We start from the raw sequence: 12,440 nt of genomic DNA on the forward strand, positions 1-12,440 counted from the left end.
AATTCCCGAAATTCCGGGATCAGGCGGTTGCACCTCCTGACTGGGGCGGTTGCACCGCCTAGCAGAGCTCGAAGACTGAGCCTCTGGGCGGTGCCACCTCTATCAGGGGCGGTTGCACCTCTCTGCCAGAGCTTGAAGACCGAACTCAGGCGGTTGCACCTCCTGACTGGGGCGGTTGCACCGCCTGCCAGAGCTCGAAGACCGAGCTCAAGCGGTGCTACCTCCTGTCAGGAGAGGTTGCACCGCCTAGTCTAGCTTGGAGACTAAGCCCAGGCGGTTGCACCTCCTGGCTGGGGCGGTTGCACCACCCAGCCTCGCTGGGAGACTTAGCCCAGGCGGTGCTACCTCCTGGCCTGGGCGGTTGCACCTCTTGGCACTATTTCAGATCATTGGTTGGGCTCCAAACTTGGCCCAAACCAGTCCGAATTCGGGCCCAATTGGCCCCTAACCGGGTTATAAGATTAACACCTAATCCTAACCCTAATTAACATGCTAACTATGAATTTAAAGATATTTCTTAAGCTATTACAAAGTCCGCAAGTCAAGACTTCTTCCGGCGAGCTTCCGGTGAACTTCCGGCGGTCTTCCGATAAACTCTCGGAAACCGTTCTGCGGACTTCCGGCAAGCTCCTAGACTTCATGATTTGATCTTGGCGAGTTCCGACGAGCTTCTTTGGCAAGCTTCTGGACTTCTCGGATTTGTTCCCGCAAAACCTCCGACGACCGTCCGAACTTCCGTCGAACTCTCGAACTCCCAACGTGATCATAGTCTTGACTCCAGCACAACTCCAGCTACATGTCTTACTTTCATCGTAGTTAATCCTGCACATGTAAAACAAAAACTTCGATCGAGACAATTAATCCTAAGCAATTAACCAAGTTGTCCGGCATGTCATTGGTCCCTCGACGCTTCGTCCGATTCTTCGGCACATCGTCCTCTCCTGCGGCCTAATGCCCAATCGGCCAGTTGACTCTGCAACTCCGATATCCTTGGCACAATACCCGCTCTTCTTGGCCCGATGCCTGAGTCCACGGCTCGAAGCCTTTTGTCGATACGTCGACCGATCCACCGGCCCGACGTCCAATATTCTGACATGTTCCTCCGGCACAACATGATTTTCCTGCTTTAATTGTCTCATCCTGATCGAAGTATCCTGCGTCACTTAAAACGAAGATTAAATCACAAACATACATCAAGTGGTTTCATCATCAAAATACGAGATTCAATAGTGACTTTCCGGGAACTCTTAGCCATCAAGTTGCTGTAATCAAGCAGCACAACGTACAGATACAACTCCTGATACAAATAGCCGAAGACATAAAGGGAATACGAACAGAACTACAAACAATACGGGAGTTACAACAAACAAGATCAACACAATCTCAGGTGGTGCCTGACGATCTGATCACCAAATTAGCGAATCTTAACCTAGGCCCCTCGGAAAGGCCTAAGGAAACAAAAAGCAAAATTCTGGTTTTCAAGGATCCTATAAAAATCCTTCAAGAAGTAAAAAGATGACCTCCAGAACGCAAACCTAGGAAGTATCCACATCAACTCCTCTTATAGAAGATCAGATTAAAAGCTATAGGAGAAACCAGAGGAGAATATTTAACGCCAGACGACGACTTGGGCAATTCATTCTCAGGAGCCCAGACCCAAGCATACAAGTTCTAGAACAGCAAATAGACCCTCAAGCACAACTACAGCTATCCATGAGGGAAAGAGCGGCAATAGCACCAGCTGAAATACTGTATCACTCAAGAAGAGACGATGCGCATCACAAGGTCTACACGCATCGATCAGAAGAGGCCATGCTAGTCACCAGTAACCAGGAAGACAGGGCCTTCATACAGGAGCAAAGCTTTGACCAACTGGTCAAAAGCGGAATGAGATATACATCTCGGGATCCTACAAACTAGAATCCAAACGCTCCACAGACAGGAAGAAGGAACACTAGCACTATTAGTATTCCGAGATAATAGGTGGGCTGATGACAGGTCCATCATTGCAACCATGGAAGTAGACCTGACCAGAGGAAGTCAACTGGTCTATGTCATACCAGATACTATGATGACGGTGGGAGATTTTTACCGCAATATACAAATCTCCATACTAACCCGTGGATATGATACATGGCAGAATGGAGAAGCAAATTTGTTGATCACTAGGGGAATGGTGGGGCGACTTTCAAATACCCCGAATATCGCCTTTGCATATGAAATTTCTGGGGTGGTGGATTACCTGACAAACCATGGCGTAAGAGCTCTACCGGGCAGAAGGTATTCCATAACAGAAATCAGAGGAAGGGACTGGATGATTAGGCCGACTTAGGTCTCAATCCCAATGCAGCCTGCCGAACTCAGAAGTCGAAACCTAATTGATGGAAGGATCTCCATTAGTTTCGATAATTACAAAGCCGCATCAACATCCAGCCGGATCAACTACAATGCTGCGGACAACGAAGCATTCAGCGATGAAGAAGAAATCAGGAGTCACATAATAGCTGTCAACATTCAATTATCAGACGACAGCGACAATGAGGCGGAGGAACTACGCAAAAACCTTAATTCCTACTTTCAAGATACCTACATCTCAGAAGGGGAAGGGGAGACACCATACCCCCAGAAGCCCCAAAAGGAAGTGATTGCAGTAGGACTAGAAGAAGAACTAGTAATGGAATACCCCCAACTAGCAAAATTATCACAACAGGTATATTCATCATCTGTTGTGTCAAATTACAGGCCACCTACGGATTCAACTATGGGCCCAGCAAATTACCCCCCGGCGGTGAATATAGAATCCACAAGCCAAAGGCCAGCATATGAAGGGTACTCAAGACAACCAAGGTTTAAGGCAAAGGATTCTTCAGAAACTTGGAACCTCCCTTCAGCTTTTCAGCAGCAAGGAGCAATATTCATAATTCCATCCCAATTAGGAATGTTTGATGAAGTTTTCATGAGATGGGAATCAATAACAAAAAATTTGGTCTCATTACAAGGATTTACAGATCCCTTAGCAAAGATGGAGTTCATTGAAAATCTGCTTGGGGAAGCAGAAAAATTAGCATGGATCCAGTGGCAAATGGCCTATCCGGAAGAATACCAACTGCTGATGGCCAATGCAGATGGAATCGGAGGAACGCAGAATATCCTCTCACAGCTAAGGACAATCTTCATACTAGAAGACCTATTCCAGGGTTCAACAACGGCGCAAGAAGAAGCCTACAGAGACCTTGAAAGGTTATCCTGCACGAACCTCAAGTATATTAATCAATTCTTAAACGATTACATGAGGCTTGCATCCAAGACAAGAAGGCTGTTCATAGGCCCAGAACTCTCCGAAAAGCTATGGTCCAAAATGCCTGGAGAGCTAGGAAAAAGAATCAAGGAGGCGTTTGAAGCAAAATACAGGGGAAACACTATAGGAGTTATCCCAAGGATACTCTTCTCCTACAAATACCTGGAAGCGGAATGCAAGGATGCTGCATTCAGAAGAGCATTAAAGGATTTATCATTCTGCAGTGAAATCCCTATCCCAAGATACTACAATAAGCCTGAAAGGAAGTATGGGGTAAGGAGGTCAACAACCTACAAGGGTAAACCCCACTCATCCCACGCCAGAATTGAGAAAAGAAAACACTTGATAAGGAACAAGAAATTCAAGTGCTACCTATGCGGAGAGGAAGGGCACTTTGCAAGAGAATGCCCTAATGACCGCAAAAATATCAAGTGAGTCGCTATGTTCGAACAATTGGACATCCCAGATGACTACGAGATACTATCAGTACAAGAAGGGGAAAACTAGAGCGACGCAATCTATTCAATTTCCGAAGGAGACGACATAGAAGACCTACAGCATGGTATTCACTCCTTCACTCAAAAAATTTTTGCATTAATAGAAGATAGTAGAACTTGGTGGATAAGACCCGAGTTAGGGTACCGGGCAAGGATACAAGTTTCCCAAGCACAAGCCGAATGCAGACACATATGGGAAATCAACACCGAGCTACCACCCAGTCTTGAAAGGTGTAAATGCTGCAAAAGAGCATCACAGAAGAGGCACAGGAGGCATTGTCCCTTGTGCAAGATCACTTCATGCGGGATGTGTAGTATGTATTATTTTGACAAAAGAACCCCCGTCATGATGGAAGAACTCACAAGGTATGAGCCCAAAAACTTGCTTCAGCAACAACAAGATTTCATTAATCACTGTGAAGCAGAGATAAGTAGGCTCAAGATAGCTGTAGAATCCGAGCAACAAAAGACCAGAGAGCTTGAAGAAATGCACGTCCAGTCCATAGCCATAGCCCAAGAAAACCTCCGTCTAAAAAACGAGGTACTAGAGCTTAAGGAAAAATATGACAAACTGGAAAGGGAAGTAATGGAAGTAGACAGACTGAGACTATAAAAGGCTGATCTCTTAAAGGAAATACAAAGGTTAGAAAAAGGGAAAATGGAAGAAAGCGAGGAAGCCTTCGTCCTACTGGAAGAAGAAACTCAGAAAATCCTATCCATGGAAACAAAGGAAACAAGTGGATCAAAAAGATCCAAGAATATGCTCTTTAACTTAAAGGTACAAATTGAAATCCTGAATATTCCCCCTTTTGAAGTTAATGTCATACTAGATACAGGTGCCACTACCTGTTGCATAGACGAAAAAGCTGTACCAGATGCCGCGATGGAAGAAAACCCCTACATAGTACATTTCAGCGGGATTACCTCCAAAACTACAGCAAATAAAAAACTGAAAGGAGGCAAAATGACTATTGGGGATAACACCTTCAGAATCCCATACACTTATGCGTTTACAATGAGGCTTGGGGATGACATCCAGATGATAATCGGATGCAATTTCATAAGGGCAATGCAAGGAGGAGTAAGGATAGAAGGTAACATAGTCACTTTTTATAAGAACCTTACTACGGTTAGCACACTACCCTACATCCCAGCCGCAGCAGCCATAGAGGAATTGGATCTCGAAGAAGATGACTACATCCAGATCCAAGAAGCAGTGTACTTCTCAGCAGAAGCCCAACAGAGCGATAGTACTATCAGGGCAAAATTTGGAGGCTTACTAAATCAACTAAAAGCCCAAGGATACATCGGAGAGGACCCCCTTAAGTACTGGGGAAAGAACAAAATTCAGTGCAAACTAGAGATCAAAAACCCTGATTTTATAGTAGAAGACAAGCCCCTGAAACACCTTACACCGCAGGCCAAGGAAGCATTTTCAAAGCACATAAGGGCCCTACTGGAAATAGGAGTAATAAGGCCCAACAAGAGCAGGCACCGGACGACGGCCATAATTGTCAACTCAGGGACAACTATTGATCTAACTACTGGAATGGAGAAAAAGGGCAAAGAAAGGATGGTTTTCAATTACAAAAGGCTAAATGACATTACGGAAAAAGACCAATATAGCCTTCCCGGAATCAACACCATCCTAAAAAAAGGTCAGCAATAGCAAAGTATATTCGAAATTTGACCTAAAGTCTGGTTTCCATCAGGTTGCTATGCACCCGGATTCAATTGAATGGACTGCCTTTTGGGTTCCTGATGGACTATATGAATGGCTTGCTATGCCATTTGGGCTAAAGAATGCACCAGCAATATTCTAGAGAAAGATGGATGAATGCTTCAAAGGCACAGAAGAATATATAGCAGTATACATTGATGATATCCTGGTCTTCTCTGAAAATGAAAGCGACCATGCCCGACACTTGGCCCAAATGCTAAAAATCTGCCAGGAAAATGGCCTGGTATTAAGCCCATCAAAGATGAAGATAGCAGTCAAGGAAATAGAATTCCTCGGAGCAATATTAGGGAATTCAAAAATCAAACTAAAACCTCATTTCATTAAGAAAATCACTGAGTATCAAGAGGAAGATCTCACTACCAAAGAGGGGCTCAGGTCCTGGTTAGGGATACTCAACTACGCCCGAAACTATATACCTAACTTGGGCAGACTGCTTGGCCCACTCTACGCTAAGACCAGCCCAACTGGAGAAAGGAGGCTTAATGAGCAAGATTGGAAGCTCATCAGAAACATCAAAAATCTTGTTAAAAACCTCCCAGATCTGGAGGTACCTCCTGAAGGAAGTTTTATCATCCTCGAAACTGACGGATGTATGGAAGGATGGGGCAGGGTATGCAAATGGAAAAAACATGAAAATGACCCCCGAAACACTGAGAAGGTCTGTGCATATGCCAGCGGAAAATTCAGTCCCATCAAGTCCACTATTGATGCAGAGATGCATGCGGTCATGAAGACCCTAGAATCCTTAAAAATATATTTTCTGGATAAAAGGGAGATCATTATCAGGACAGACTGTCAAGCAATTATCAGCTTCTTCAACAAGTCTGCCCAGAACAAACCTTCCAGGGTACGGTGGATGGCTTTCGTAGACTATATAACAGGGAGCGGCGTAGAGATAAAATTCGAGCACATCGAAGAAGCAAGTAATATCCTCGCCGATTCTTTATCCAGACTAATAAATATTTTAGTTTCAGGATGGCCAAACGAGCAAGTGTTTTTACTACTGGAAGCCACTCAGGAAGTTCAAATAAACCCGAACCCGAAGGCAACGGCATGTCTCAACCGACTATTGAAGACCCTGTCCAACAGTACCAACAGAAACTGGATGAGCTCAGATTAGGGATGCAGAGAGGAACCCCTCTCAGCCAGATCCCGGCCACCGAAGGAGAGCTCAGAGCCATTCAAAAGGAGGCCGCCTGACAAGCCTGTAAAGCACTACGCTGCCTCCACGACATTCACTCAGCAAAAGCAAGAGAGTACCAAAGGAGGAGTGGGGGAAGGGATAATTGGTACAGAGACTGGTTGCCAACTATCCTCCAACAACAACAACAGCTGGAAAGGGCGCTAGCACTCACCGAAGATTCCGCCCAAAGGATAAATAGTTTCTGCCTTTGAGAAAAGGCGAGTACCTCTCTTTGCACTGAGCCTCGGGGAGCCGTGCATAGATTGGAACCTAGTGTCGGCACCTTTTTGCGCCCCTGGTTTTAATAAAAACCACCGGCGCCTGCAGTTTTGCACCCCTAGTTTTAAGTAGAGGCAAAATAGAAAACTAGGAAAAGGATATCGATGGGGGCCAATGACCACCCGATCCTCTTTCTGTTTCTCTATATAAGCCTTAGACCAGCTCATTGCAGAACAAGCGGAAGACATCCAAAGTTCTACTTTGAGTCCCAAATGCAAGATCAGAGTCTGTAAGTTTCTTTCTAGTTCTTATTACCTATCTCTGAAATTATGTTTGGAAGCACGCTTTCTGTTAATATAATGGTATCAGAGCCTTGAGCATTCTGTTAAATTGCTAGAAAGAGTCCTTTGTATGCCATTTTAAAAACAGTTTCCTACCGTTTTGATATTCTTGCTAAAATTGCTGGATAATAACATCTCTTGCGGTCCAAAACCTATGAGGAGCCCGAGGAAGGCAACAAGGCCAGGGGTGCCGTAGTAAGACCTTTGACGCAAGCTTTCAAGGTTAAGGGAGTAAGAAGATTTAAAACTATACAGTTTTAGCATATGTCTAAACTTTGGGAAGAAGCTATTCAAAAGTGGTATACAGATTCTCACACCTCTCATCTTGACTATTTGAATCTAGCCGAAAGTTTAGACATATGCTAAAACTGCATAGTTTTAAATCTTCTTACTCCCTTAACCTTGAAAGCTTGCGTCAAAGGTCTTACTAAGGCTGGTAACGAGGAAGTCCTGTTTTCGAGATACCTTCAATTGAGGGAGGATTTTACAGTGAGTGTTGTCTACGAGTTCTGTTGCTGTAAGCGGATCTTCAAATGTATAGTATAGTTCTTGTGGAAGAATCCAGTGAAGAATCCAGTAGTAAGTTATGAGCAAGTAAAGTGAAGTAGAAAGTGAGCTCCCCTATCTTAATAGAATAGGAAAACCTGTGTAATTCATAGAAAGAAGAAGTAGGGAAAGCTGTGTAAACATAGATGGAAGAAGTAGGCAAAGCCGTGTAATCATAGATGGAAGGAAGAAGTGGGCGTTCACTCGCAAACTAGCTTTTAGCAGTAGCTTATTAACTATCCAATTAAGTAGATGCGTAAGAGTGTTGTAGCGTCGTTGCAGTCTCGTGGATCTCCCCGCCCAGTGGAGCTTGATTATGATGGCGTGCTTCTTCCTTCTGAAGCGAGGTGTACTTCATACGATAGAGCTTCTTCTGAAGCGCTAAGTACTGGATACGAGTCTCTTTCAGTTCGCCCTGTTCCTAATCCTATGTTGTAAGAAGCCTCATCTTTTATCTCTCGAATCTAAACTCGGTGTCGGGTAAGGCGAAAGTAAGGTCATCCGCAATTCTTCACTGGAAGTAGAGTTCGGCAAAAGAACAAGAAAAGAAGGATTCGAATTCGGAGGACAAGAAGCTGTAGAAGAAGCTTATGACATAAGAAGATGGATGCTGTGGAAGCGGATTACCTATTCCTATTCCTATTGATCATCAGAAGTAAGCGTTAGTGAGCCCAGCCCGGGTATAGAATTCATTGTTGGGTAATCTGAGTCAGCTAGATATTCCATTATTTGTTTTACTGTAGTTGCTTGGCCCGTTGTTTGGTTGCAGCTCCGTTAGAAGATGATGTGCACTAATGAGATGATTTCCCTGCGCTCTGTACTGTACAATAGACTTAAGCTAGAAGCCGAGACAGAATAGTCAGCCCACCACGCGGTTAAGGCGAAAGTAAGTCAGCTACAATCTTCGATACTAGTTCGAAAATACGGGGAGGAGTCAGAAATCAAGTGTCGTTCGGGTGCTTTAGTTGCGCTAACACTTATTTAAGTATCCGCTTTAGTTGTGCCAACACTTATTTAAGTATTGCCAGGCCACACTTATGTGAGAAACTTCATGCTCCTTAAGTAAAGTTGAGTTCGCTCGTTGAGGTTTAGTATATAAGGTCAAAGGCGGGTAATCTGAATCAAATCTATCTTTCTCTGTGAAAACGGAGAAGTTAAAGAGCAAGCGGAGTTGTGCGCTAGTTCATAAATAAATGAAGTAATGGTTTACACTTCAAACTCGCCCTACTGCTACCTACAATACAAGCAAGCAATATTGTATCTCGTCACCAAGTAGCAATTCACAAATCTTAAAGCAAGGGGGAATCTTTAATTCCTGTTCTTGTCGCTGATAGCAATGACATTCTTTTCTTCCACTGAAAGGATAGGTCGGGCGCTAAGCAAGACAAGAAAGAGATTCTATTGAGATGTTTGCGAGAAGAGCTGTTTGGTCACATTCAGAAATCGAAGTTGAGTACGAAAGTCAGCATAAGAATTGCAAGAAAATGTTCTAGGTCCAGTAGAAAGATAAGTGTAAGTTGAAGGTTCGGGGATAAGTAAATAATGATACTTATAACAGGTCAAATTGTTGCACAGAATAAGATAATATCAATTAAGAAAATAAAAAATAGAATTCATGCTTGTGTCACCTTTAAGTAGAAAATCAAGAAAGAGATTTATCAAGATCAGTATTATGATTAATATAACTAGCTTGCCTTATCCAACAACATTTCAAAAACCTCAAGTACAATACAATGATTTTATAATGATCTTGTTGGTCAAATAAAACTTATTTTCACATTCAAAACTTGTACATACATGTCTACAAGTTTCCAGTCCAAGATACTCAAAAACAATAGCTGGTTTAACTGTGACCAAATCAAATAGTTATTTGTTATCAAACACTAAATTTTTATAGATCATAACAACCTACTGATCTATAAAAATACTGCATTGTTAACTAAAATATTACAAGAGAGACAACAACAGATACAAAAAGTGATAATTACTGATGATTGTGACCGAAAGCTCTTCCTCAAAAGCTGGTTGATGCATCTTCTGGCAGCCATTGTGACTTCTTCGCCAAAGGGATTCTAAAAATTATCATGGAACAGTGAGAGGCAGACATCAGAAATCTAAAAAAAATGCATAACATAGCAATAAAGAAAGAGAAGGATCAAGCAGTAAAATGAAAACAAAAAATTAAAGAGATAAGCTGAATCTCTTACATGTGAAACAAGCCAAAAGAAAGTGGTAATTCTCGATCAGGAATGATTGTAAAGTTTATTCCTTTCTACTTCTAGACATTGACTGAGACACACGTTTACTTTATTGGCTCCCCTGTATAAGACACAAGATTGAAATTTCACTCCATTTTTGCTGCACTTAGAGCATTGAGTATGATTAACATGGTTGATATCTTGCTCTGTTGAGAATAAAATGACAGTATTATTAAATTTCTAAAAACCGATCATCAGTTTCGAATCTTATTGTCGAGATATGTACAGGAAGCCCCAAGAAGGTGCTCACCATAAGATAACGCATTACTAAAATTAACGCTTAAGAACTCATTAAAAGGGTTTTCATGGAAAGGTAGAACTTTTCAGATTAGCCGACTACTTGAGCATCACCCAATTCCATAATGTCTTTTGCTTACTAAATTGAACTGTGTCCCCCCATGCGTACGTCTTCTACTACGACCGCCATCATAAGGCTGAATACGAAACCGAAAGGGCAAAAGAAAACTAGGAGAATCGTACATTTAGATCGGAGTAGAAAAAACGAAGATGATCGAATACTAGTCGGATCACAGGTTTTGTAGGAGGGAGGGCGACATGAATCGAGGACTGCGCGAAAGGATATAGCAACCACATTCGAAATCCATGACCAAGAACAACACGGTCAACACAATAAACTGCTCATGACGCCCACTAGATCTGGCAAACATATGGCGGAGCAATGGACGATTCGAGTACCAGATTGAGAACGAAACGAGATCGAAGAGATGAGGAAGTGAAACCTGGAGAAGCCGCGGGGGATTTCTTTTCGTCCTTTCTTCTCTGTGGAAGAAGGCCACCTTCGATCGCGGTTTCTGATTCGTGGGAAGAGGCGGGAGGAAGGCAGCCGAAACCAAAGGGGGCCGCGCGCGTGTGCCCTATGTGCGCTTCAGCAACCGCGGTCACCGTGAGCGGAACACCATTTTGACTGGCTATACCAGGTAACCAACGTCACTTTCCATATTTCTTTGAATTCTTTTACTGCAAGATATATAAACACAGAACTATTTTAACCGGCTATAGCAGGTAACAAACCGCACTTCCCTTATTCCTTTTTATTTTTTTACTAAAACACACACACAGGCACATAGAAGTATTTTTATTCACCGGAAAAGATATTGATCTTGTCAAAAAAAAAAAATCTTATTTTCTTGAGTACTCAAATAGTTTTCCTTGCTTGAAACCACATGATCTTTTTTTCTTTTTTACTTCAATTCTTTTCTTTTCTTCCTCGTAAAATAAAAGTAGAAATTCTTTAAACTAATTAAAATTTGTTTAAATAACAAACAATAAAAAATATTCCACATCACATATACAATCCACAAAAAAAAAAAGTATATGGTTTGACTGTATATATGCACATATGTACATAATTGCATCGACTAATAAATTTAAAGAACCACCTAATTTGACTGTATATATGGTTTTTTATTTCTAAATTTAACTCTTAACCCACGAATCGAATTAGAAAACGATTTAATTGAGTCTCGAGTCATTGGATCACTAATCAAGCCAGCGGGCCAACTTGTCAACTCGAATGTTTAATTAAAATATATTTTGAAATATGAAAATAATTTAAGATTATATAGTTTTAGAATAAAAGATAAATAATCTTAAACCTAAATTGAAAACAAAACGTAATTGACAATGAAGTTAGAACATCAACCAACAGTATCATCTCACAATAATATCAATATTTTTTATCTCGGATTTTGATGATGAAATCAATTATCATTTGTTATCTAATCCATATGTTGAGATAAGTGTGAAGAATTAACTACGAATTAACTACGATGAAAGTAAGACATGCAGTAGGAGTTGAGCCGGAGTCAAAGACTATGATCACGTTGGGAGTTCGAGAGCTCGACGGAAGTCCGGACGATCGTCGGAGGTTCTGCGGGAACAAATCCGAGAAGTCCAGGAGCTTGCCAAAAGAAGCTCGTCGGAACTCGCCAAGTGGATCATCGCAAGTCCAGGAGTTTGCCGAAAGTTCGTCGGAGCATCGTTGGAGGTTCGTCTGATGTTTGCCGGAAGAAGCGATTGACGCACTGGAGCAAGTTGTAGTCAATGTCTTAAGAATTATCGTAGTTAGCATGTAGATTAAGTTAGGAATAGGAGATGATCCCATTAACTTAATCTGGGGCAATTGGGCCCTTGACAAACCCAAATTGGGCCGAATGGATCAACCCATTCGGACCAGAATTCCTACTAGGCGGTGGCACCGCTTAGGAGAGGGTCTCCCAAGAAAGCTGGGCAGTGCAACCGCCCTAGGCAGGCGGTGGCACCGCTTGGGCTCAGTCTCCGAGCGAGACTGGGCGGTGCAACTGACCTTGTTAGGTGGTGGCACCGCCTAGAGGCTC

At 42.5% G+C, this 12,440-nt stretch overlaps 1 protein-coding gene across 1 annotated transcript; it reads left to right on the forward strand.

The window, feature by feature from the left end:
* Positions 1-4,453: 4,453 nt before the first annotated feature.
* On the forward strand, positions 4,454-5,618 carry LOC135616362 (uncharacterized). The gene is made up of 2 exons (XM_065115549.1): positions 4,454-5,371; positions 5,508-5,618. Exons 1-2 carry the CDS (start codon positions 4,454-4,456, stop codon positions 5,616-5,618), a joined length of 1,029 nt encoding a protein of 342 aa, XP_064971621.1.
* Positions 5,619-12,440: the final 6,822 nt, after the last annotated feature.

The sequence above is a fragment of the Musa acuminata genome, chromosome BXJ2-7 (genome assembly GCF_036884655.1).
Source record: "Musa acuminata AAA Group cultivar baxijiao chromosome BXJ2-7, Cavendish_Baxijiao_AAA, whole genome shotgun sequence".
NCBI lineage: Eukaryota > Viridiplantae > Streptophyta > Magnoliopsida > Zingiberales > Musaceae > Musa > Musa acuminata.